General features: G+C 44.2%; 1 protein-coding gene across 2 annotated transcripts; it reads left to right on the top strand.

Moving 5' to 3' along the window:
• Positions 1 to 764: 764 nt before the first annotated feature.
• GSPT1 (G1 to S phase transition 1) lies at positions 765 to 26,173 on the top strand. 2 transcript variants are annotated; one of them, XM_004586765.3, is made up of 15 exons: positions 765 to 1,513; positions 10,158 to 10,199; positions 10,296 to 10,337; positions 11,045 to 11,269; positions 12,328 to 12,361; positions 13,974 to 14,051; positions 16,582 to 16,762; positions 17,301 to 17,455; positions 17,623 to 17,763; positions 18,387 to 18,480; positions 19,380 to 19,460; positions 22,100 to 22,273; positions 23,436 to 23,525; positions 23,672 to 23,840; positions 25,155 to 26,173. In XM_004586765.3, exons 1-15 carry the CDS (start codon positions 1,183 to 1,185, stop codon positions 25,205 to 25,207), a joined length of 1,890 nt encoding a protein of 629 aa, XP_004586822.2. In that variant the 5' UTR covers positions 765 to 1,182; the 3' UTR covers positions 25,208 to 26,173. The 2 variants fall into 2 exon arrangements, with proteins under 2 accessions (XP_004586822.2, XP_004586821.2); XM_004586764.4 differs by having other exon boundaries at positions 767 to 1,513; positions 11,042 to 11,269.
• The last annotated feature ends 1,263 nt before the right edge of the window (positions 26,174 to 27,436 follow it).

Here is a 27,436-nt window from a genome sequence, read left to right as displayed (position 1 = left end):
TTGGTATTTTGCTTTTGCTCTTTGCTCGTTTCTCCCACCTTGACCTAAAAGCCAGAGGCTGACCCGCTCTGCAAGCTCCAGGGCAACCGCTTCACCTAAGGCCGTCCGAGGTGGAACCCGGCAATCCTGTTTGATCTGCAACACCCCCCCCCCCTCCCGGGCTGGCAGATGGAAAAGTTTGGGTGAAGGTTTTCAACGACTCGTCAGATGGACGGTGAGTCACTCGTTTCCAGTTCCCAAACCCTCCTGCCCGGAACAGCCTGGGTCCCTGCCCTGTGGGAGCCACGTCGCGGCTTCAAAAATTTTATTGTCTCTTCTACACATCAAAGGAAAGACGCTTCGCGTCGGCTTTGAAATACAGGGCGCGAGCGGGGTCGGGGTTGGGGAGAGAGAAGGTGGCAAGAGAACAAGGTAGGGAGACTCCCAGGCTCAAAAAGGCGAGCCATGAAAGGAGGGGAGGAATCTTCCAGAGCGATTTGCACCCGCCCGCCCTTCGCTGGTTCTGGTGTCCGTTTTCACGCATGCTGTCCCTGACAGGCCGCAGGAAACTCCTCCAAGGACTAGAAGGCTCTCGCTCGACCCCCTGCCCATGGCCGGAGAGGCGCCATGGCCGGCCCCGACCACCGGACAGTGACAGGTGGAGAGGCCCAGAGGCCAGCCGACCTCCGCCCCCTCGCGCTGGCTGCCGGGAGCCGGTGCCGCTTCCGGTTGCACCCGGCCACCTGAACTCCGTCTCCCGTCGGTCCCCGGGCAAACCGCAGCGAGGTCGCGCGGGGCCTGCCGGATGTTGTAGTTCCCTTGTCGGCCGCGCTCCATAGCCATAAACGGAGACGGCCAGACCCGAGAACTACCTAGGCGGCGATACGGGTGGCGGCGAAGGGTCAGTCCGCGCCGGGCGTGAGGTTGGCGAAGAGGCAGTCGGAGGTGGTTGGTGTTGGGTGGGAGGAGATCGGCTCGCACACACGCGGAGGGTTGAGCAGCCGCCGCCGCCGCCGTCGTCGTCGTGAGTGCCGAGTCGGGACTGGAACTGCGGCCGCGGCGACGCCGGGCATTGTGTGGTTAGCTCCTGGTCGTGGTCCCTCGCCGTCTTTCCCGGCTTCAGCGCGACCTGCTCCTCCCCGGGCAGTCGCCCCCGCCTCCATTTCCCGCCCTCTCTCCGCCACACACACGGCCCCCCCGATCATGGATCCGGGCAGCGGCGGCGGCGGTGGCGGCGGCGGCGGGAGCAGCAGCGGTAGCAGCGACTCGGCGCCCGACTGCTGGGACCAGGCGGACATGGAAGCCCCGGGGCCCGGGCCGTGCGGCGGCGGCTCCCTGGCGGCGGCGGCGGCCGAGGCCCAGCGTGACCACCTCAGCGCGGCCTTCAGCCGGCAACTCAACGTCAACGCCAAACCCTTCGTGCCCAACGTCCACGCCGCCGAGTTCGTCCCGTCCTTCCTGCGGGGCCCGGCGCAGCCGCCGCCAGCCCCGGCCAACAACCCCGGAGCCGGGGGCGTCGCGGGAGGCCCTTCGGGTAAAAAAAAGAAGTGGGGTCCGGAGCACGCGGCGGGGCGGTCCTGGGGGCCGCGGGAAGGTGGGTGGGTGGGTGGCGGGGGCAGCCGGGCCCTGGAGGGCGGGGGCAGCCGGCGGAGCCCACCCGGGGCTGTGGGGCGGCTTTGGGGAGACCCGCGGCGGCACGTGGGGCGCTGACAGCAGCGCGGCGCCGGCCGGCTTGGGTGGGGCGGCCCTGGGCCGAGCCCTGCCCTGGCTCCCCACACCCTCCGGGAGCCATATGGGACGGAGCGGGGGCCACGAGGCTCCGGGATCCCAGGGTGCTGGCGTTAGACTAGGCCCAGCCGCTCGAGCTGTAATTACGACTGAAATGTCTGTGGCCCCAGTCCCAGCGTGCACTGCAGCCTCGCCAGGGCCCCGAAACTTGGTTCCCTCATTCAGACATGTCCATCCATAGCAGCGTGGCGTGTGCTCCGAGGGGGCTCAGAAGGTCTCCGAACAGCACAGAGCCCTTGGTATTCAGGGTCCGTGGGAAACCACGTTGATGTGCTCTTTTTTTTTTTTTTCCTTGAGTGGGGATCCAGGTGTTTTCTCCTGATCGGTGACATATTTGAGAGTGTTCGTGGTCTTAAGGCTCGTGGACTTGATTCAGGTGGTCTAGCTCCCTTTCTGCGCGTGTTTGAGCAGTCTGGTCCAGGAGCCCTTGGGCATTTGTTAGAATGCACTGCCTGTCCCAGGCCTTGGAGCGTAGCTTGTAGAGGAGCTTGGGCTATAGAATAATCTGCCCGTGTTTAGAGTCTTCGGGTGGGTAGGTGGCCTGCTGTCAGGGACCGGTGGTGTGGGAATGTCAGATGGAGTGAATGAGGCTCCCCACCGCGCGCTGCCTTTAGCAGCTGTCCCGATGGCCCTTCTAGAGCCACGAAGGGGCTGGTTCCTGAGGCTCTGCAGTGCACTGTGTCGTTGCAGCCCTGGCAGACAGCTCTGGTTGGGTGAAATACACTTGTGAGCACAGAGCTTGGATTTGGTTCTTTTATTGACTGGTATTTCTTGTGCTGTGTGGGCGGCTGGCATTTTCCTTTCCAACAAGGAAGCTTAGCGTGTGTTTCTTTTGTTACAGCAAGTGCTTAGAACTACTTCAGTCACTGGCCCCTAAAAGGGCCTGTTCCCTGTTCTCAACCTTGCAGACTCCATTGATGTGGCCAGGTTCTTTCCTGCTGGCCCTGTCTGTAGCCAGTCTGACTAGACTTGGGACTCTGTTTACAGGCAGCCCAGCCGTCAGCAGGTCACCAGGGCCAGCCATCCGTGGAGCCATGCTCCGGAATGGTTACTAACGGGAACACTTACACAGAACTTCTTCCCACTTCCCGATATCGGATCATTTATACTGTTACATAAAATCCTTTTCTCACTGGCACTGCTAGAAGCTGAAGATACAAAAATGTGTAGGGGACTGCCTGTTGCTAAAAAACTTCCTTAGGATCGCTTTTTTGGTTTTGTTTTGTTAATAATCAGAGATCTGTTTTGGTGTTGCTGAGTTTGCTGGTTAGTTACTCTTACAAAATGTCACGTAGAGGATGTCTGGAAAAGACCAGATCTTCTGAGGGCCCAGGGTGTGTGGGACTGTTAGAGTGCCTGCTTCAGACAACTGAGGTCCACAGAAATGCCGTCCTCAGAGAGTGATGCTTGGAAAAAGCACGGGGAGAGTTGGAGATCAGGACTGAGTTTACAAAGAAGTCGGAGTTAGTGAGACTTCACTGGTGCCGTGCCGGGCTTGCCTCTTCTGGGAAGCGGGGGCTAAAGTTGGGCAGTTAAAGCTAGTTAGCCAGGCAGCTGCCAAGGAGCCCAGCAGTCAGAACTCCAGCATGGTGTTTAGAGTGTGCCTGTCTGGGAAGAGTGCCTGTCGCACTGCTCCTGGAGACTGGCTGGCCTGTTTGTTTTTCCTTTTTGTGAAATGGAGCATGGCCTTGGTGACCCAGTGCCAGAAGATGCTGTTGTAGCAGGTGTTGCTTGCCCTTCCTGGGAGGCGGTGGTTGTGCTGTCTGGGGTGGCCAGGGTGGGTTGGAACCGGGGCGCTGATGCTGGCCATGGATCTGTGACAGTTTGAGAATGTAGATTTCCCAAAGAATGATGGGGTAGAACCCATTTAAGTATAATTAAGTATAATTCTTTTACGTGCAATTTCTGTACAGGACCAAGTAATTTGTTCAAGTGAAGCTCATTAAAATAGGAGCCCAAAAATTAGGGAAACTGGAAGACAAAGCTTGACATGTAATAAAACAAGCCTTTCTCTGACAAAATGTACTTTTTTTTCCTTTTTTCTCTGGATCTATTTTATTTGTATGAATTTCTCAATTTTTCCATTTTTTAAAACATGTTCCTTTTTTAAAAAATTATTTTTATTGGAAAGACATATTTACGGAGAGGAGAGACCGAGAGAAGATCTTCATCTGGTAGTTCACTCCCCTAAATGATTACAACGGCTGGAGCTGAGCCGATTTGAAGCCAGGAGCTTCTGTATCACCCATGCAGGTGCAGGGTCCCAAGACTTTGTTGGGCTGTCCTCGACTGCTTTCTCAGGCCACAGGCAGGGAGCCGGACGGGAAGTGGAGCAGCTGAGACATGCACCAGTGCTCATATGGGATGCTGGCACTGCAAGGTGGAAGCTAGCCAGTTGAGCCATCATGCTCGTCCCCCTTTTTTTTTCTTTTCTTTTCTTTTTTTTTTTTTTTACTGTTTTTAAGATGTATTTTTGTATTTGAGTAGCAGTAGTAGAGAAGGGAAGAGAAGTCTTTTGTCTGCTTTTTCATTTCCCAAGTGCCTGCTATAGCTAGGTCTCGACCTGGGCAAAGCCAGGAATTCCATCCTGGTTTCCCACAGGGATTGGAGGGCCCCAAGTATTTGGACCTTTGCTTGCTTCTTCTCAGGTGCTGGGTCAGAGCCAGAGCAGCCAGGACTCAAACTCGCCTTCTGATAAAGGATGCTGAGCCTACAGCCTACCGTGCTGCGCCACGGTGCTCGTCATGGTTCTTGGAATTTTACAGTAACCAGAGATTCTAAAATAATGGTTTTGTGTTTTGTTTTTCTTCACACCTTCTCACCCTCAGTTTCCCTAAGAGGTGGCGTTGTCTCCGTATTGTCAGAGTCTGTGTGGAGTTTGCATTTGGAAGCACTGTGATTTGTGTGTTTACAAGGGCAAGCAGCCACCCTCTACACTTGGACGGAGAGGAGAGGGGTCCAAGAAGTGGATGGTGGTGGGTCTCTTGTCCAGAATGGCACTTGGATGTTTCTTGTTTTAGATTTATCTTTATTGGAAAGGCAAATTTACAGAGAGAAGGAGAGATAAAGATCTTCCATCCAGTGGTTCACTCCAAATGGCTGCAACAGCTGGAGCTGAGCCAATCTGAAGCCAGGAACCAGGAACTTCTTCCGGGTCTCCCACATGGATACAGGGTCTCAAGGCCTTGCACTATCCTCTATTGCTTTCCCAGGCCACAAGCAGGGAGCTGGATGGGAAATGGAGCAGCCGGGATACAAACCTGGTGTCTGTATGGGGAGACAGTGCGTGTTGGTGAAGTATTAGCTTGATGAGCTGCCACGCCAGCCCCTTTGGTTTTGTTATTATGTTCTCTCGAAGTTACTGAAGACAACCTGGGAACATTGTTTTTTCCCCTGAAAGGCAAGGTTATAGAGAGGTTAGAAGAGCGAATCTTTGCATTTTCTGGTTCTCTGTCTCTCAATTTTTATTGAAAAGTCAGATTTACAGAGAAAAGGAAGGACAAAGATCTTTTGTCCACTGGTTCACTCCCCAAGGGTCTGCAACAGCTGGAGCTGAGCCAATCCAAAGACAAGAGCTTCTTCTTGTGTTTCCTGCACAGGTGCAGGGTCCCAAGGCTTTGGGCTGTCCTCTGCTGCTTTCCCAGGCCACAGGCAGGGAGCTGGATGGGAAGTAGAGCAGCCGGCGCAGGAACCCATATGGGATCCCAGCATGTGAAAGGCAAGGACTTCAGTCACTAGGATTACCACACCAGGCCTGCTGGTTCTCTTGAAAAGTGTTTGCAGTGGTCAGGGCTGGACCGGGACTGAAGCAAGGACCCAGAACTTTCTTGGAGTCTCCCACGAGGATGCAGAGGCCCAAGAACCTGGGCCATCTTCCGCTGCTTTCCCAGGTGCATTAGCAGGAAATTGGGGAAGCAGAGCGGCCAAGACTTGAACCAGTGCCCATATGCTATGCTGGCTTTGTGGATGAAGGCCTAACCTAGTGCTCCACCAGGCCCTGTGAGAACACTGTTGAAGTGAGGTTCATGGTGGTAACCAAAATGGCACAGTTTAACATGCAGGTGTTTCTAGGTTTCAGTGGGCTAATAAATGGAATATAGTAGAAAGAGCAGTGTTACAATAAAAAGAATGTCAGTGCCTTTAGTTGCATGTCCTTTTGTTCCTTTGTTTGCTGATTATTAGATGTGGTTCGTGTTTTATAGTTTTACCTGTGTGAATGTCCTGAGAGTGCAATTTGTGGAACAGCTGCCTGTACCAACTACTGCTGTGCCAGGTTGAGTAGCCATTGAAATTGTTGGAAATTGACTAGGAATAAACCCTCTGGGGCAGATTTTGTGTAGGGCTGTTAGTACATAGTTATCTCATTCTTTATTTTTCCATTTTTTTGAAATTGATGAAAAGATAGCAGTCAAGTCAGGCCCAGCATGGTAGCCTTGTGGGTAAATGCTTGCTTTGCATGCACCAGTATCTCATGGGTGCTGGTTCTTTTCCCGACTGCTCCACCTCCCATCCAGCTCTGCTTATGGCCTGGGAAAACAGTCAAGGACGGCACCAAGCCTTGGGACCCTGCACCCTCGTGGGAGACCTGGAAGAAGCTGCTGGCTTTGGATTGTCATAGCTTCCATCAATGTGACCACTTGAGGAGTGAACCAGCAGGTGGAACATCTTTCTTTCTGTAAATCTGACTTTCCAATACAAATAAATAAAAAATGAAATCTTGGAAAAACAAAAGATTTTGTTATTTTATTATTTATGTTACTAATCAGTTTGAAATGCCTGCAACAGTCAGGAGTGAGCTAGGTAAAAGGCACATTTGTGGAACTCTGGGTCTTGCATGTGGGCGCAGGGTCCACAGTGCTTGGGCTCCCAGCACATGAGCAAGCAGCTGGTTTGGAAGTGGAGAGGCTCTGCTGAGGAGTATTGGCAGCTCAAGCTGCAGCTTGATTCTTTGACACCACAGGACACTTTAATTATTGGGAAGTCAGATATACAGAGAGGAGGAGAGCCAGAGAGGAAGATCTTCCGTCCGATGGTTCACTTCCCAAATAGCTTTAACGGCTGGAGCTGAGCCAATCCAAAGCCAGGAGCCAGGAGCCTCTTCTGGGTCTCCCATCTGGGTGCAGGGTCCTAAGGCTTTGGGACCTTGACTGCTTTCCCAGGCCACAATCAGGGAGCTGGATGGGAAGTGGGATGCCAGGATTAGAGTCTGGGCCCATATGGGATCGTGGCACATGAAAGGCGAGGTCTTTAGCTGCCAGTCTACTGTGCTGGACACCCTGGCTTTTCTTTGTTTCCCTTCTATCTGTCATAAATTTGAGAACTGGTCGTCTTTGTGGTACTGATTTCTTTTGTATGAAACAGCAGCAAAGTGTAGCAGCGGTGATTCTGGTTAATGTATCCATTGAGCATGTTCTTACAGCTTGGTGGCTCATTCAGGTTCTTGGACAGTATTTGAACAGCAGGAATTTTGCCACTAGTTAAAGGTTCTTGGTTGTTCTGAGGGCCTCTGGCTTCTTTTTATTTGTTGATTGGTTCATGCCCAAGCCTCTGGACCATTCCCCCTGTTTTCAGTAGTTTTGACAAGGCATGGATATATTTTGTTTCTTCACAAATCACTTTGTTCTGAGGAAGCCTACTTGTTACAATGCTGCAAATTAAACTTGCCTGTCATAATCCCACTTTGGAGAGAAGCAACATTTGGAAGGATTTCCCCGGGCGTCTTTCTGCAGCCTGGCCTGGGAGTGTGATGCTCAGCTCCAAACATATTTCAGTTAGGTGATGAGTATCAGCCGGTTCACTTGACAGAACCCCTGAGTACGCGGGAAGGTGGCACTGACTGGTGGTGTCCTGCGGGATTGTCCTTCAGACTTCTGCGTGTCACTGCTGCTCTCTGGGCCCAGCTCCTCTGGCTGATTTTGGTAGCGGAAAGATATGCTTCGCTGTTTGGGGGCCTCTTGGAGATGATCTAGGTGTTTTAGTGCACCTGAAATTGTTTTTAAAGTAAATTGGCTAGAAATGATAAGACTGTCTTTTGGGGTTGTTTGGAAAGCACGGTGGAATTTCAGTCACTGCGGAGAACCACCGGAGTGACGAGTGGCATTGCTTTGGAGACTGAGTAAATAGAATGTCGGGGCTGCAGTGGCTGGCCGTAACACCATCGGTTTGTTTTCAGAAAGGTCAAGCGCGGAGATGCTCAGTGAGTGTCTTAAGCTGCTTCCAGTGTTAATGACATGGTGGAATCTAAAATCCACATTGGCCAGCTGCTGGTGTGGGGCTTTCTTTGCCACACTATTGTTGAAAGATGGGGGCGAGGGTGTGTCTGAAGCTCATTGCAGCAAGCATGTATTATCTGAGAGACTGGGCCTGCATTTGCCTTGCCAAGGATTTTGCAGTTCTTACTGGGGCTTTCTTGCATTTGTAGTAATAAATTTCTGAGCAGTTTAGTTTTCTCTTGAGGGTTCAGTACTGTTGGCCCACTTAGAGAAATTATGGCTCGGAAAAGCTGAATAGCTTACTAGTGTCATATCCACGTATAAACGGACAAGATTAACACCCACTGATTTCAGAGCTTAGTCTAGTAATAGCAACCTTCGTGGCCCTTGTGATTTGATACTGCTGTAGTCTGCAGCAAGCATCCAGCTTAGTAGTTTGCACACGGTAAAGGTAGCACAGCGGCGCTCCCTGGGGTTCCATCCGTGCTCTCAGCATCCACTGGTGTGGACTCCAAGGGGCAGCTATGGGAGGGAGCTCAGGCACTGGGCTCCTGCTACCCACATGGCGAGTCTGGAATAAGTCCAGACCCAGACTCACTAGTAACCCCCAGAATCTGGATGGTCGTTTCCATCAACAAGGCCAGAGCAGAATGAGCAAGTAGGGGATATTCTTGTGTGAAGACAGAGTACTCTGGTAGTGACTTTCAGTTGGAAATGTAAAGCTCATTTTGCAGTACTGATTTTTCTGGTTCATTCAAAACCCATCAGTTCACAAATGATACCAGCCAGCATTGCCACTGTGATTAGTACTGTTTAATTTCATGAAGAACCCACCTCCTTTTCTTTTTAGCGTTTATTTGTTTTATTTGAAAGGTATTTAGGGCCCAGCGGCGTGGCCTAGCGGCTAAAGTCCCCACCTTGAACGTACCGGGATCCCATATGGGTGCCGGTTCTAATCCCGGCAGCTCCACCTCTCATTCAGCTCCCTGCTTGTGGCCTGGGAAAGCAGTCGAGGACGACCCAAAGCCTTGGGACCCTGTACCCGCATGGGAGACCCAGGAGCTCCTGGCTCCTGGCTTTGGATTGGCATAGCACTGGCCGTTGCAGCTCACTTGGGGAGTGAACCATCGATGGAAGATCTTCCTCTCTGTCTCTCCTCCTCTCTGTATATCTGACTTTCCAATAAAAATAAATAAATCTTAAAAAAAAAAACAGATATGTCTTGGGTAGCAGTGTATGCTTGTGTTGTTTTGTCCAGAGATGTTTCAAGTTGATCTGCCATGTGCTAAACTGTAGAACAGGATATTGTTTAATCATAAAGTTCTGTTATAGGATAAACTCCAGTCATTGGAGTCACTTTTTCTGCAGGTGTTTAAGGGCTTGTATTATTTCAGGGTCTTTGAAGAAATAATTCTTTATCTTCATGGAATAAAGTTGAATTTATTCTGAAATCTTAAGAACATGTATGATTATGACATGTCCGTGGTAGTCACAGACTCCCTGGGTCAGAGAGATCCCAAGAGCGCATTTAGAGAAGAGCTGTGGATTTGACTCACTGGACCTGGGCCAGGCTGGCGGTTGGACAGTGTGAGGACAGGCCTGCCCGTTACTGAGGCTGCTTTACGTACAGCTGGCTGGAATTGGTAGCTTTTTTTTTTTTTTTTTTTTTTTAAGATTTTATTATTATTGGAAAGCCGGATATACTGAGAGGAGGAGAGACAGAGAGGAAGATCTTCCGTCCGATGATTCACTCCCCAAGTGAGCCGCAACGGACCGGTGCGCGCCGATCCGAAGCCGGGAACCAGGAACCTCTTCCGGGTCTCCCACGCGGGTGCAGGGTCCCAATGCATTGGGCCGTCCTCGACTGCTTTCCCAGGCCACAAGCAGGGAGCTGGATGGGAAGTGGAGCTGCCGGGATTAGAACCGGTGCCCATATGGGATCCTGGGGCGCTGAAGGCGAGGACTTTAGCTGCTAGGCCACGGTGCCGGGCCCATGGAATTTGTAGCTTTTTTCACAGTATGTTAAGCATACTTCTCATTTGAAACCTTGAGTTAGTTGCTATTGACCTGAGTTGCTGAAGTTTGTAGTATGTTACTGAACTTTGATCTTACTGTGTACGAAAAGTAAGAAAAATGTATATGTCTCAGTTTTTCATAGAACTTATTTCTATTCAATAGCACCTGTGGAATCCCCTCAAGAGGAACAGTCATTGTGTGAAGGTAATTTTATTATGATGTAACTTTTTTGAAATCTTAATTTATAAACATGTATTCTTAAATATTTTCTTTAAAAAATGTTTCAATCTTTTTCACTAGGCTCAAATTCAGCTATTAGCATGGAACTTTCAGAACCTGTTGGTAAGAAAATTTCTGACTATATTAATACATTCATATGAAACTATTATACTCTCAAGATTAAAGGTACAGATGTAAGTGTTGCTATTGCAATCCTTGTGTTTAAGACACATTGGGTCTTTGCTGTTAATATGAAAAAGCAATTGGATATTAATGCTGCCTTAATGAATTTAGTGATTGTAATGAGAACTGTGTGGATGAATGCTGAAGTCAGTTCAGATAGTTGTTATCTGTTCTGTTTGGTTTCTGAAAAACTTTTTCCTAACTGTTACTCCTTAAGGGTTTTGTAATCCCATGGAGATTGTTAAAGCTGATAAACTCCATTTTTTAAAGAGGAAAAGGAAAATGCCTCCTATCATGGTTTAGCTGTCCCTTCTCCCCCACTGTCGTGGAGCCCTGACACTGGGTGATTAGGCATGCAGGAAGGCTAGTTCTCTTGTTTACTTTCTGTTTGTCTTTATGGCAGTGGAGCTCCAGGAGCCCTCTCTGAGTGGAAGGGTCTGAGCTATCCTGGCTGCCAGCAGCCCTGAAGCCAGCCTGGAAACTGGTAGCCTTTTCTCTTGTGAAGGATTTTCTTGTTTATGTGTCACTGGACAGCCAGAAATGGAACTATGTATGCAGAGTTCCATATATTGTGTTAGTGTATATTTTAAAGTTTAGATCATAAAATCTTCTCTAGAATACTAAATGAAAATGTATTCATTCAGTAGAAAATGGAGAGACGGAGATGTCCCCAGAAGAATCATGGGAACACAAAGAAGAGATAAGTGAGACCGAGCCAGGGGGTGGCTCCCTGGGGGATGGAAGGCCACCTGAGGACAGTGCCCAGGAAATGATGGAGGAGGAAGAGGAGCTCCCGAAGCCCAAATCTGTGCTGGCACCTCCGGGTGCTCCTAAAAAGGAGCATGTGAATGTGGTGTTCATTGGGCATGTGGGTAAGTTGCACTCACAGCAAAGATGAAAAGAAATGACCCAAGTTCTCAGGCATGAACATTTTACTTAGGTATTTGGAGCAATTTAGTGAAATAAAACTCAGTCTAAAATGCATTCTCTTTAGCTTGGTAGATTTTTACTTTGTTGTAGTTTGGTAATGATGTGGACACTGGAAGGCGAGAAACTTCTGTGTCATCGTCAGTGATGTGTCATTGGTCGGTAGCCCACGGTTAGGGTTTCGCACACATCAATGCCTGTTCATTCATATCCCAGAAAGTGTGCCTGTTTTGTAGAAAACATGTTTATTTGAAAGGTGAGTTATAGAAAGCAAAAGAGAGACCTTGCATCTACTGGTTCCCTCTCTGAAATGGCCACAGTGGCCAGGCCAGAGCGAGGAGTTTCATCAGATCTCATGGCTAGCTGGGGCCCGGATACTTGGGCCATCTTCCTCTGCTGTTCCAGGTGCAGTCACAGGAAGTACTGGGACACACACTGGTGCCTACATGGGTTGTCAGTGTTGCAGGGACATCCCAATTCCATATGCCTCAATACCAGCCCCTGGAAATGCCTTTTTGGGTGTGTGTAAATTTCAGATAGTTTATTTGTTATGAGGTAATTTAAATTTTGTGTAAAGTAAGAGGTTAATAATTTGGAGCACCTTCTAGATACCAGCCAGATTGCTGGTTTAAGAAAACAGGCAACAGTTTGGTATCCTGAGCCATCCCTAAAATTAAAAGAAAATACAGAATTGCATGCCTTTCTTTCTTGCCTTAATGCCAAGAGCTCTTTTGAAATATATCAAAAAATTTGTGCCTGTTTGCAAAAAGTGAAAGGAAGAAGACTAGCAGATGTAGTTCACAGCTCTTCCGTAAAGTGTTTCCAAGTCATGACTGACTGAGGGAGGCCTCACAGGACTGAAGGCAGCAACCAGGCTTGGCGTCCACTCTCCTGACACAGCTCAGTTGGGTTTGCAGTTTAGATAATGTAAATGGTAACTGCAGTGGTGTTTGAATAGCGAGAGCTTGCTTATGTGTTTAACCTTTAGACTTGCTCCTTCCAGATGCTGGGAAGTCAACCATTGGAGGACAAATAATGTAAGTCTGCATCTTTGTTAAAGAAGAGTTGAGTTGATTGAATGAATTTAAGACATTATAAATATTCTCACAGCTATAAAAAGAAAAATCAGGTTGAGAGAAGTGAAGGAAAACTGATAATAGAATTCCGAGAGGAGGAAGAAGATGTTAAGTCATTTTGCACTGGGGTCACTGTTAGTATTTTCTGACATATTTTACTCAATGTCAGATTCTGATGGAGTATTCTGTTTCTGAAAACTGTCTTTTTGTAAAAATAAACACAGAACCCTAAATTTCAAGGAAGTTTAATCTGCTTTGGATATACAGATGGTACAGAAACCAAATGCATTTAGAAGTGAGATTTGAGCTTTTCTTAGGCAGGAGGATATTCTCTTGTGATGCTAGGTTGCTGCCAAGAAGGTAAACACATGACGCTCTGCAGTATGCTACATTGTAGTGTCTTTTTTTTTTTTTTTTTTTTTTTTTTTTTTTTTTTTTTTTTTTTTTTTTTTTAATCTAAAAGGCAGAATTAGAAAAGGAATGGTAGACAACCTTCTGTCTACTGGTTCACTCTCCGACTGGCCACAATGCCCAGAGCTGGGACCGTCTGAAGCTGGGAGCCAGAAACTTCTTAAAGATCTCCCACTTCAGGCCTGAAACCACCGCTCATTGGTTAAGTCTGGGTTAGGCTACAGCCAGAAGCCCAGGTGTTTGGGCTGTCATCAGCTGCGTTTGCAGAAGTATCCACAGACACTGGATTAGAAGCAGGGCAGCTGAACTTGAACTGTCGCTTCAATATTGTTTGTTGCCTTTGCAAATGGCAGCTTAACTCACTGCCCCTCTAGCCCAATAAAATAGCTTTTGTCCAATTGTGGGCCTATGGTAACTGTTCTTAACACCTAGGCTAAGTTGTAATGTTCAGTGGGTTTAGTATACTGAATTACTTAGCTTTACGTTTATTTTACATTTCTGTTTTTGAGACCGAGAGCTCCCATGTGCTGGTTCAAGCCCCAACTCCCCAAATGCCTGCAGCATGATTTTAATAATCATGTTTTCCTTATTCATTATGTTTTATGTATTATTGGTGATACTAGCCATGATTACTTGGTTTAAGCCATCTTCCGTCAGAACACTACACTGTAAAGTCATTCTTTCTTCCCCTTAACTCCAATTTGAGCTTAATACATGTTTTCCAATTAAACTTTTCCAGATTTGGGGATCTACCAGTGATGCATTTACTATAAAACACATTTTTTTAAAAAGTTTTGTTTACTTGAAAAAATTGCAAGCATAGAGGGAGAGACAGAGTGATCTTCCATCCTCTAGTGTGCTTCCCACTGTGGCTGCAGCAGCTGGACCAGGCTGGGCTGGGCTGGGCTGGGCTGAAGCCAGAGACTCCCAGAGTCCCCAGCACTTGGGCCATCTGCTGCTTACCCAGGCCAAAGCTGGGTGGGAAGTAGAACAGCCAGGAATCAAATCAGTGCCCATATGAGATGCTGGCACTGCAGATGGTGGTTTGACTTGTTACACCACAGCACAGGCCCTATAATACCTGTTTTTGTAGGGTTAAGATTCCTCTAGTAGAACTGAGTACTCTGTAGTTAAGTGTTCTTTTTTCTCTAAATGTTTTTAGGTATTTGACTGGAATGGTTGATAAAAGGACGCTCGAGAAATATGAAAGAGAAGCTAAAGAAAAAAACAGAGAAACTTGGTATAATAAACTTATGGTACTATAAATTACCTCTGAAAAATAGTACTTACTTGAAAGCCGAAGGTGGGGGCTGCCCACCCACGGTCTACTCCTGAATACCCACATGATTTGAGCTGGGCCAAGCTGAAGCCAGGAGCCAGAAAAGCAGTCTGTGTCTCCCATGTGGCTGGCAAGAACCTCATCTGGATCTGAGCCAGCCCTGCTGCTTCCTTGGATCTGCAGGGGCAGGAAACTGAAATCAGAAGCCAGAATTTTCTATCAAATCCAGGCACAGTGGTGTGGGACACTGGTATCCTGACTAGAGGCTTATTGCTAAGGCAAACATACATGCATATGTATATATTGAGAGGGGAAAAGGCTTAGGCAAACGTCAGCAAGGAACTACTGAGCTACTTACTCCATCTGCTAACCTACATTGTCAGGGTCTGGGTTTTCGTAGGGGCTGTTGAGACAGTTGAGCCTGTTGTCCAGTACACTGATACGGACTCTCAGTGGCCCCTAAATCAAGAGAAACTGCAGGCTCTTGTAGAATTAGTACAAGAACAATTAGAAAGGGGACATACAGAAACTTCTTTCTCTCTCTGGAGTTCCTCTGTGTTATTAAAAAGAAATGGGGGAGACAGTACTCTCTTAGTTTATTTCCAGGATTCCAGTTTATATACATTCAGCAAAGCAACACTTCAAATATAGTTCAGCTCAGGCATCGGTTACAATTATCAGGTTTAATATACAATTCGTGTCACACATGTGTAAGCAGGGAGTTTGAGGTACCAGGATCAAAGCACCATTGAAAAAAAAATAATAATAAATAAATAAATAAATAAAGCACCATTGGTGTGAGATTGATAAGGGAGGTCGTTTGCCTCCTCTTTCTGGAGTCTCTTTTTAAACATTTTTATTCAAAGTCAGATATACACAGAGGAGGAGAGACGGAGAGGAATCTATTACATCCGATGATTCACTCCCAAGCGGCCACAATGGCTAGAGCTGAGCTGAGCTGAGCCGGAGCCAGGAGCCAGGAGCCTCTTCCAGGTCTCCCACGTGGGTGCAGTAACCCAAGACTTTGGGCTGTCCTCTGCTGCTTTCCCAGGACACAAGCAGGGAGCTGGATGGGAAGCAGGGCAGCCGGGATTAGAACTGGTGCCCATGTGGGATCCCAGTGCGTTCAAGGTGAGAACTTTAGCCGCTAGGCTACCACTCCAAACCCTGTAGCCTCTTCTTAATAGGATCCCACAGGCCACCACAGTCCTAGCTACCATGTTGGATGCATTCCGACATACATGATTTTTTAAAAGTTTTTTTTTTTTTTATTGGAAAGTCATATTTACAAAGAGAAGGAGACAGATCTTCCATGCTCCCTAAGTGACCATAATGGTCCGCTTGGGCTGAGCCAACCTGAAGCCAGGAGGCTGGAGCTTCTGCTGGGTCTCTCACACAGGAGCAGGGTCCCAAGGTTTTGAGCTGTCCTCGACTGCCTTCCCAGGCCACAAGCAGGCAGCTGGAATGGAAGTAGAACAGCCGGAATATGAACCGGTGCGCCTATGGGATTCTGGCGCATGCAAGGCTAGGACTTCAGCCACTAAGCTACCACTGGGCCCATATATATGATTTTTGTCAAGTCTTATGATCAATTTAGTGATCGTTTAAAAGAAAATGCATTTCTGTATCAAGTGGAAGAAATTACTAATCACATACTAAAAGTAAATTACAGATTATGAAACAGAACATGGAGGAAACCTGACATTTGTTTTAAAAGATGTATATATTTGAAAGATAGTGTCGGAGAAACACTGAGCAAGGTAGAAAGAAATGTTCCATCTGCTTGGTTCACTCTTGCCACAATAGCCAGTGTTGGGTCAAACTCAAGCCTAGAACCTGAAACTCCATCCACATCTCCCACATGGGTGGCAGGGACCCTTCTCTGCTCTTGTTCCAGATGCATTAGCAGGGAGCTGGAAAAGAAGAGTAGCCAGTGCTTGAGCCATTGTGCACATGGGATACCAGCGTCACTGGTATTGGGTTACGTCCCTGTACCACCACACTTTGCATTATGCATAGGTTGAGCTATATAAACAGTTTTAACAAAACAAAGCAATAATGAGATGATATTTTGTAGCAAGTCATCATTGCTTAGTAATAGTAGTTGGTGGACTTGACTGTGGAGAAATACTCTTCCAAAAAGTGCTTATTTGTGTCATACTTTGTGCCAGATGATTGTAAACATGCGGCATAACGGAGCTCATTATTGGCTAACTCACTGGCACTAGTCTTTACTGTGAATGTTGTCAGCTTGTTTCTGTATAGTTTTTGATTATAAAATGTATAACAATGTGGATGAATGTAAAAGCTTCCAGTGGTTGAATCACAATCATCTAAGATTTATATTGATTTTTGTTTTTAGTTGTCCTGTTCATGATTTAGTTTCCATGTGCAGATATAAAACTGAATGCCATCGTTTACATTTGGAATGAAGAACATACTTAAAACACTCATGTTCTTAATAGGACTGTTATTTTAAACATTATTTCAGGTACTTGTCTTGGGCCCTAGATACAAATCAGGAAGAACGAGACAAAGGTAAAACAGTAGAAGTGGGTCGTGCCTACTTTGAAACGGAAAAGAAGCATTTCACGATTCTAGATGCGCCTGGCCACAAGAGTTTTGTCCCTAATATGATCGGTGGTGCCTCTCAAGCTGATTTGGCTGTGCTGGTAAGGAAGACATTTACAATCTATTTGAGTATTTGTTAATAGCCACACTGACACTGGAATTTATCTTCTGCTAACTAGAATTTAGGTTGCAGTGATCTGTAATTACAACAGTCACCTTATTCACTTTCGTCAGGCTAATCTGCCCAAGAAATCTTTGTAATTCATTTCTGTAGTGTTTCAGCTTTCTCTCCCTTTGTTGTTTTCTGTTACTGTCTCAGAAGTTAGGTCTGTGGATGCCAGCCCACCAGGAATGAGTGAGGAACCATCTGTCGCTTGAATCCTGTGATCACTTGGCAGTTTTTACAGTGTATTGACATTAGGTCACATAAATAATAGTGAACATGCATACCCAATTTTGGGAAGTTCTATGGTAGAAGAAACATTACAAAGTTTACTGCTTTTGAATTGTTACATTTAAAAAGTGCATACATTGTGACTCATTTGCTTCAGTTTTCTTGCCAAAACTTGGATGTAACTGAAAGGACAAGTTGTATGTCTCGGGGTGCCTCAGAGTGAAAGGCTTCATTTATTGGAATAGGTCATCTCTGCCAGGAAAGGAGAGTTTGAAACTGGATTTGAAAAAGGAGGACAGACAAGAGAACATGCAATGTTGGCCAAGACAGCAGGCGTAAAACACTTAATTGTGCTTATTAATAAGATGGATGACCCCACAGTAAATTGGAGCAACGAGAGGTAAGTTTAATGTCACACTTGTTTTTATAGATAAGTTAGTAGAACAAAGGCTGGGTTTGTTATTATATATCGTTTTCCTGAAGCTTTTTGAAACCTCAGTGTGTCTACTGATGAAGCTAGAATTACTTGATTTACATTATAATTGAGTTATTTATAAATATTCCTAGATACGAAGAATGTAAAGAAAAACTAGTGCCATTTTTGAAAAAAGTTGGCTTCAATCCCAAGAAGGACATTCACTTCATGCCCTGTTCGGGGCTGACTGGAGCAAATCTCAAAGAGCAGTCAGATTTCTGTCCTTGGTACATGTAAGTATCTCTTTATCCTTCAGTTTTAGTAAAGACGACATTGACCTTAGCACTAACAAGAGTGGCTGGCACTGAGGTATAGCAGGTAAAGTCACTGGCTGTGGCACCATCATCCCATATGGCCAAGGGTTTGTGTCCCAGCTGTTCAACTTCCCATTCAAATCCCTGCTAATGTGCCCAAGAAAGCTCGGAGAAGGGCCCAGGTCCTCCACATGGGAGACCTAGAAGGAACTCATGGTTTCAGAATAACTCACCTCCAGCTATTGTGGCCTTTTAGGGAGTGGACCGGCAGATAGAAGATCTGTGTCTTCTATCTGTAACTCTGTTTTTTAAGTAAATATTATCTATACACTTAAAAATACAGAATGTGATCACTTGATTGCATTTGGGTTATTTACGTAAAATAATTTTCTAAATCTTAGTACAACTTTAAGCGGAATCTAATCCTGACCTATTACTTTTTAGCTTTTTGGGAACAAATACCATGAAATTGATAATAAATCAGTTGAATGAGAAGAGAATACAGTAGTATAAAAATATAATTACTTTTATTTATAGTCATGTAAATTCTTCAGATTTTGTTAGTTGTGTTGACTGATTAACTTTCATTGTTATGTTTTCAGTGGATTACCATTTATTCCATATCTGGATAACTTGCCAAACTTCAATAGATCAGTTGATGGACCAATCAGACTGCCGATTGTGGATAAGTACAAGGTACTCCAATTTAAACTTGATTTTATGGGAGGTGAAATCTTTGTTTCATGTTTTGCTTCCAATTAGGAAGCAATTTGCCAAAAATGTAACATGCCTATTTTAATCACTGGAATTAGTGATGGAACATAATAAGTTTAGTTTATGTCAGCTATTTTCCAATAATCCAAATAATCCAATGACCTTTTTGTTTTTTTAAGTTTGCAAAGTATGATTTATTTAGGAAAGAAAGAGCCTTAGTGACAGGAGGAGGCTGCAAGTGCAGTGATCAGTTCTTAGCAGTAAACTACTGGGCCCACCCCCAAATTTCACATTCAAGTTCATACCTACCAATAATTAGCTTCCAAAAATATTGTGCTAATTTAAATTACCACCAGCAGCGTTAGCATTAGTTTTATCATAGCCTCACCAACATTAGAGCTTAAGTATGTTTTTAAAAAAGTAGACTTGGTTGTTTTTAACTGAATTTTCCATTTGGTCATAAGTTTTGCAACAGAAATTTGTATTTTGTCTTCTTTGAGTACTCATAGCTCCTTTGAATCCATTCTAAGATTCTTGAATAAATCTTACTCTTCCAGCATCACATATAAGGAAGCAGACTAAGATCCAAAGAACCTGAATTCATACAGTTTCCGTCTTCCAATGGAGACTGCATTGCATGCTTTCTTCGGAAATCATAAAACGCTTCGTTACTACTAGCTTCCTGCATTTATATATACTTATCGCATAAATTATCACAGCCTGTTACCTCCATGGTTATGGTTGTTCTTAACCATTCTGCCACTCTGAGCTAATGATTCTCCTTTATAAGCTCCTCGAATTTTCACTTTGGGCTGTTCAGCTGCAGCAGTTTAGCGATCAAAGTCTGAAACTCAATTTTTTTTTCCGCTCCATTTTAACAGGATATGGGCACTGTGGTCCTGGGAAAGCTGGAATCGGGATCCATTTGTAAAGGCCAGCAACTTGTGATGATGCCTAACAAGGTAAGGAGCAGAGATGCTGGTTCCCGTTTAGGTTGGATCTTAATGACTAGCAGGGAGCCAGAGTTTTCCAAGGTGTGTGTGTGGGGGTGGTTTCCTTCCATTCAATGACTTAACTTTTTAAAAAGTTAGGATTTTGTTTTGTTGAATCGGGTACAAGACTACACGTTCAGCCTGGTGGCTAAGACAGTTGTGTCTCACCTTAGAATCTCTGGTGTGATTTCAAACTTCGACTCGCAGTTTTGACTTCCTGTCAAGTTTGGTAGCTATGTCTGCCTCATGAATGTTTTATAAATTGTAATATTGAGTGGGCAGCATATGGAATGGGAGAATATATATATATATTACGTATATATATATGTATTTTTTTTAATCAAGTCAAGGGCCCAGCGTGGTAGCCTAGCCACTAAAAAACATTTGTTAGGTCATCAGTGTATCTAAGTGTGATATCTAGCTTTGATTCTTGATGGCAGCTTCCTGCTGAGGCAGACACTTAGAGACAGCGGTGATGTCTTACGGAACTGAAGTATAAATGGTGATCAAGAATATGAAGAGGATTCAACCATTAGGGAAATAAGAATTAAAACCACAGTGAGACAGAACCTCATATGCAAAATAGCTGTGATGAGGAAAAAACAACAGCTAAACAGAAAACAGAGTATTGACATGTGGAGAGATGAGGTTTATTTGCAATAGTTAGAGAGAGGTGGTCCTGGAACCCCTTGTGGATCTCCCATGTTGGCGGCAGGGCCCAATTACTTGGGCCACCCTCTGCTTTTTTTCTTAGACATTTTAGCAAGGTTCAGAAGTGGAGCAGCTGAGACTCAACCAGACTGCAGTGCATGTAGCACCTTTTTCAGATAGTGGTTTGGCAGTGCTTGTTGCAGCATTATTGATAGCAGCTGACCATTGATAGATGAATAGATGTGCATATGAATAGATGTGCATAGTGAATACTATCCTTATAAAAGAAATTTGGCATATTATGGCACATTATATGACCCTGAGGTCATGGAATCATATTAATAAACCATCACAGACCAATCAGTGTATGATTCAGTTATATGAGGGTGTTTCCAAAAGTTCATGGAAACTGGAATTAAAAGATTATTTTGATGCATAAAAATGTTGAAACTGATGTATATGCATATGAAAAACACAGTAGGGGCTGGCATGAGGGCTTAATGGCTAGATCCTCATCTTACAAAAAGGCCCAAAGCCTTGCGACCCTGTATTGCCTGGGGGATCCTGTCTTTGGATTGGCTTAGGTCCAGCCATTGAGGCCATTTGGAGAGTGAACCCAGTGTAATTAAATAGTAAATAAATATTTTAGAAGAAAACAAATAAATCTTGAAAATTAAAAAAAAAAACATAGTGAAACAGAATGGTGATGTCTGGTATGTTGGGCACTCGGGAGTTGCTTACTGGATATGGAGTTTTAGGTTTTACAAGATGAAAAGTTCAGAGTTAATGTTTTCAATTTAAAGATTTTATTTTTGTTTTTTTAAGATTTATTAATTTTTTATTACAAAGTCAGATATACAGAGAGGAGGAGAGACAGAGAGAAAGATCTTCCGTCCGATGATTCACTCCCCAAGTGAGCCGCAACGGCCGGTGCTGTGCCAATTCGAAGCCGGGAACCTGGAACCTCTTCCGGGTCTCCCATGTGGGTGCAGTGTCCCAAGGCTTTGGGCCTTCCTCAACTGCTTTCCCAGGCCACAAGCAGGGAGCTGGATGGGAAGTGGAGTTGCCGGGATTAGAACTGACGCTCATATGGGATCCCGGCGCGTTCAAGGTGAGGACTTTAGCCACTAGGCCATGCCGCTGGGCCCTAAAAATTTTATTTCTTGTATTATTTGTTAGAGAAAGAGTTCTTACATGTACTGACTCCTTTTCCAAGTAACTGCAGCTGGCAGGGCTAAGTCAAGCCTCCCCCCAGTTACACAGGCCACGCTTATCCCATTATTCCATGTTGCCAGTCTACTTTCCCATTAACATGCCTGGAAAGCAGTAATGATGGTCCCAATGATTTCTGCTTCCCATGTGGGAAATCCACATGGAGTTACAGACTCCTGACTTTATCTTGTCCCAACCCTGAATGTTTTGAGGAGTAAATCAGTGGATGGGCGATAACCTCCATTTCAGACAAAATATACAGATATACAGAGAAGAGGAAAGACAAAGATCTTCCATCCGCTGATTCGCTCCTCAAGTGGCCACAACAGCTAGAGCTGAGCCAGTCTGAAGCCAGGAACCAGGAGCTTCTTCCTGGTCTCCCACATGGAGTCCTTTGCTGCTTTCCCAGGCCATAACAGGGAACTGGATAGGAAATGGAATAGCTGGGATACAAACTGGCGCCCACGTAGGATCGCAGCACGTGCAAGGCAAGGGCTTTAGTCACTAGGCTATCGCTGGGTCCTGACAAAATAAACCTTTAAAAAAAATTGAAACTTCTACTTGTAGTATACTGTTTCCATTAAATTCATGACATCCATATGTAATGAGAGTTGATACTCAAATAAGTATTTGGCTAATGATTCACTTCACAGAAAAAGTGATTTGTAATTCTTCAAGTCATGTTGTGTTTAGTGAATGTTTACAATGCATGTGTCAAAAAATCTCCAATCTTCATTTCTTTTAAGCACAATGTGGAAGTTCTTGGAATACTTTCTGATGATGTAGAAACTGATTCTGTAGCCCCAGGAGAAAACCTCAAAATCAGACTGAAAGGAATTGAAGAGGAAGAGATTCTTCCAGGTTTCATCCTTTGTGATGCTAATAACCTTTGTCATTCTGGACGAACATTTGATGCCCAGGTAAACATATTACTGTAGAGGCTTCGGGGATCTTTCATGTCTGGCTGAACTTGCCTTTTGTCCTGAGAATTGCTGTGCTGCCATTTTACCGCCATTAGTGTGTAGAGGGGTATTGAAATAGTATAAACCACTGACAAATCAGGTCTATGACATAGCTCGCACATGCAAATTCCTTTAAGGTGGCAAAAGTGCTTGCTGGGTAGGATATATTCATTGTTGTTTGCTATTTTTGATCCTATGTTGATTTCTCTTTGTCAATCTATGACAGTAATATCATTAGTTACACTTTACACAAAATGTCTTTTTGCTTTGATGTGAGTACGGTTGCCTTGGGGGTCAAACTTTGTGTGTTCCATTGAGAGAAGAGAACTTTCCAGTCAGGAAATTACTTGTAGTCTGGCAACTTGACATCCTCAGGAGAATGACAAATTTAATATTAGTGTCATGGAATTTTTTAATTCTATAGAGATTTTTATGCCAAGTACATAAAGTTGTTTACTTCTATTGATTCATGAGTGTTGTGAAACAATGGTAAATTCACATTTCAGTGTCTTGTGAACAAGAAGAAAGCCTACTACTGTGTTTTAAATTGACCAGGCACTTGCCAGAATCATTAGGGTGTAGACTATTGAAATTCATGCTTTGAGGTCAGGCAGTCTGGCTCATCCTGAGTTAGAAAGACCTAGCACTTCAAACATAGAAGTAACTTACATTGATTAGCACACTGAGATTGTGTAGAATACTAATTCTTGTGATATTATGTGGCACTTTAGAATACCGAGTGAAACTTGGTTTGGAATTTTTGTTTTTGTTTGTAGTTTTATACTGGTAATAAATATTTGGGGGACAGGTGTTATAGCCTTAGTAGTGGAGATGCCTTTGGGGATACCCACATTCCCTTCCCTGCTTCTAGGTCAGCTATCTGCTGCTGTGCACCTCCGAGTCCACAGGTCCCCGCCCCCACCCGGGAGGCCCGGATGGAGTGGTAGGCTGCTGGTTCAGCCTGGCCTGGCCTTGCCTGTTGCGATTATTTGTGGAGTGAGCCAGCAGAGATCTCCCTCCCTCTCTCCTTTCCCATCTGTCCCCCTACACGCTTGCTCTGCCTTTTCAATAAAATAAAACTGTTTCTTTTTTAATTGAGAATGTTTTGTTTATTTGGCAGATAGTGATTATAGAGCACAAATCCATCATCTGCCCAGGTTATAATGCGGTGTTGCATATTCATACCTGTATTGAGGAAGTCGAGATAACGGTGAGTTTTGAAGACTATTTATTCATTTGTAGGTTTTAAGATACTTTAATAGTTTAACTGGTAACAGTGATGGTGTTCCATTTGCACTTTCATTCTTAGAGTTTTCTATTTGGCATAATTCTGATTTTCTGTTCTGTTGTTTTTAGGCCTTAATCTGCTTGGTAGACAAAAAGTCAGGAGAAAAAAGTAAGACTCGACCGCGTTTTGTGAAACAAGATCAAGTGTGCATCGCTCGTTTACGGACAGCGGGAACCATCTGCCTTGAGACCTTTAAGGACTTCCCTCAGATGGGTCGTTTCACCTTAAGAGATGAGGGTAAGAACTTCCAAACTGGTCAGTCATAGTGTATCTCCACATTGGCACCAGGTCAGAGTAATAATTGTGTAATGATGTACCAGCTGAATATATTGAACAGCAGAGTGCCTAATCTTTTAGAGGTATTATAATACTCACATTACTTTGTATGCAGCCATTTCTGCCTCAGTTATTCAAATTCGTTGCATTCCTTGTTTAAAATCACGAAATTCTTTGGTGTGATAATAGAATGACTTTTACGGGATATTAACTTTATGGGTGATTAATGTTTCTAACTTAAATAACTTTTTAAAGATTGTGCAAAATTACATACAACTTCATGGTTCATTTAAATTACACAATAGCCAGTTCATTCAGCAAAAACCCACAGTGTACCTGTGGTCTGTAGGAACCGTGCCAAGTCCTGGTGAAGCTTCTGACAGCTGGGAAGACAGTTCCCTTCACTCTCCAGGTCCTTGTCAGCTCTTCTGGTTGACAGTGAAGCTATTGTTGGTTGTCACGCTAATTGTAGTTGCCAGTCAGAACGTACTACTTTGAGGCAGGCAAGAAAGTAAGGTAGCAGGAACCCAGAATTATTCTAAAATATAACTTGGTTTTTAGGTTTTTTGTTTTGTTTTGTTTTTTTCCTAAGACCCTAAGGTTTTGTGACCCTTTCATTCCATAGAACACTTCTGGAAAGATGAGTCAGTGGTTGCAAGTATTGCTGCATCTCTCAGTTGCTTAAGAACTGAAGGAGGTTTTTAGTGGCTTTGCTGAGAGGCACAGGTTGAGCATCCCTAATCTGAGAGACTCTTGAGACCCACAACTATGTGAGTTGCCAGTGCGATGTGCAACTCACATAGGCTGTGCCTGCTCAACATGCTCCAAAATTCTAAAAACTGAAAATCCAAACACTTGTGATGCTAGGGGTTTTGTATAAAGGATCCCCAATCTGAAGTTTACACATGAATCTGACCTGTTTATACTGTAATTCAATGAGTTTCAGTATTTACAACCATCATTAGATGCTGATATTATAACTTCAGAAGCATCTAGAAAGGGAAGGTGGTGGTGGTGATTTGACTCTTGGCATCAGCCATTTTGTGGCATGTACTCTAATTGGTTCCTTTTCACTGTTCAATAGAAAATCCTCTCTCCCAGTTCCCCCAGATGCACCCGCTCACTCCAAGTACCTCATCATTTGGAGTTAGCAGTAAACTTGGGAACTGACGTTCTAAAAAAGTACTGTAATGATTTAAACTAACAAAATCTTACAAGATTTGTTGTTAACTACTGAAAGTTGCTTTTGTTTTTGTTTTTTAATTTCATTTCTAGGTAAGACCATTGCAATTGGAAAAGTGCTGAAACTGGTTCCAGAAAAAGACTAAGCGTTTTTCGATGACCCTGCACAATACTGTGAGAAAAATTGACTGCAAAAGCCTACTTCACACCGCCTTCTCTTGTTTTCTGCCCATTGATAAACCTCTCCCCATATTTTGCAGAGAGAAAATTCACAGCAAAAGTCCACATTATGTCAGCTTTCTCATATTGAGAGCTCTGCTATGCCACTGTTGAATTTCCCCCCAAGGTCCCTCTACCCCCTAACTTAGCTTCCTTGGACAGATTTGGCGATAGCTTTGTAAGTGATGTGGACATAATTGCCTATAATAATGAAAACCAACAGGAATTTTTTTATTTCTCATTTCCCCATAGGTTTATTCAGTCCTTTTTCCCAGGCAGATCATTCTGAGTGTGCGTGTGTGTGTGCACATGTTACAAAAACAAGTACCATGTTAATAAAATCTTCAATTTGAAAACCCTTTTCGGTATTGAATTGCTTTCAAATAATGTTTTCTTATCTGTATGTAACATTGTTGCATTAGCTTTTTAACTTTCCCAAGTAACCGAATACATTTTATTACTTGGACTTTTCCAAATTCTCCCTACCCACTTTAAATTAGGCATTTACAAAAACAATGTTCAAGTTTGTATTAAAGCAAAGAATTAGTTGGACCACATCTTTTGCTATCTAGTGCATGTATACAATTAAATATCTTTATGTGGCTATAACACTGGTTTACTGGATTTATCAGTTATTTCTTGCCAATTCATGTTTTAACATGACTTCTTAAACATAGTAAGTTGTTTAAAGAGAACAACATACTGTACCTTTTATAAGTAAAGTTTAATAAATTGTGCCCCTATAGGAAATTCCACTAACTCATTAAATTAGTGGAATTTACAATAATACAAGCATGTTGAGAACTGATAGAAATGCCTCGCTCAGTGTTTATAAGAGCGGCATGCAAGTGTTACGAAGCTGTATCCTTGACAAGTGCCACGTCTATAAGATACTCTGTTTAAAAGAAAAAAGAGAGAAACAAAGATACCCAGTTTAATCTTTGTCAGTAACTAAAGGTTGGCTGAACCCTGTTCTCATCAAAGCTCTGAATCTCAATCCAATGACATAAACAGAAAATTCTAAGATTAAATCACAAGAATAAACCAGAATAATGAAAAGTAGAATCAATCTCAGTATACATTTTCTCTCAATTATTTGAAATTACTGAGTTTTCTTAAGTGTAAGGCTGAAATTTGCTAACCATAATTTAATGACCCACAAGAAAGCATTGTGGTAGTTTCTAGATTAAAAGTCGTCTGCTGTAAGTACTGCGATTTTGGAGTCTTTCAGGAGCCTAAGGGGGAAATTAAAGCAGTCGCCGAGCTCCCTGGAAGCACCCTCGATGTTCAGCGTGCCTATGCGTTGAAGACTTGTGATTTGTGTTATAAATTAGATGCTTTAACGACAGCTCCCTTCCCCACAGTCGCCTCAGAAAAGCAAAGCCCAGTCTTCTAGTCATAAAAGTTAATCTAATGGTCTCTCAATACGAAATTCCCAGTCATTTCATGAATGAGACTGTATCTTACGGACGTGAGCTGTCTGCTACAGCTTCTTACAGCTATAGTAATGACTGTGAAATTGCATGAGACTGATTATGTCTACAAACTTCTGGGCTTTCACTTTTCTGGGAAGTAGGAGAGCTTTGATCAGAATCTAACAGTTCTTTTTGTACTTCTGTGTTAATAAGAATAAATACTAACAAATTACTTGGATTATAATGAATGTTTAAAAGTTCAAAAGTCATTGAAATTAAATAGATTTTTAAATTGAACACATTTTTAGAACCACTTAGGTTTGCTATTAAAACATTTTCACTGTTACAATGTATGTGCATGTTGCCATGTAAAATGACATGGAAGAGCATACCTCTAAAAAATAACATGAAACAATTTCAATTATAAAAAGTTTCATTGAATTTGTGCACTTCTGCAAAAAAAAAAATGCCTTGCGGATTTTGAAAATCATAAAGTACTTCCAGTTAATTTGCTATGATTTTGAACTCCTGGTTACCCTGGCCAGGATAAGGGATAAGGCAGAGGCAGTGTGCACAGGTGCTGGGTCTCCACAGGCCATGTGCATCCGCGCGCTGGCACTCTGACCTCTGCAAGTGGAGATCTTTGTATGGCTCGCCATGCAAAATGGGTAGGTAATTGGCTTTACATTTAGGGTTAACAAATTTAAACATGTTTTGCCGGTTGCAATGGTGGTATAGTGG

This window comes from Ochotona princeps, chromosome 24 (assembly GCF_030435755.1).
Source record: "Ochotona princeps isolate mOchPri1 chromosome 24, mOchPri1.hap1, whole genome shotgun sequence".
In the NCBI taxonomy this organism is placed as follows: Eukaryota; Metazoa; Chordata; class Mammalia; order Lagomorpha; family Ochotonidae; genus Ochotona; species Ochotona princeps.
Note: the sequence above shows the minus strand (reverse complement) of the source record. Positions and strands in the feature narration are given on the sequence as shown.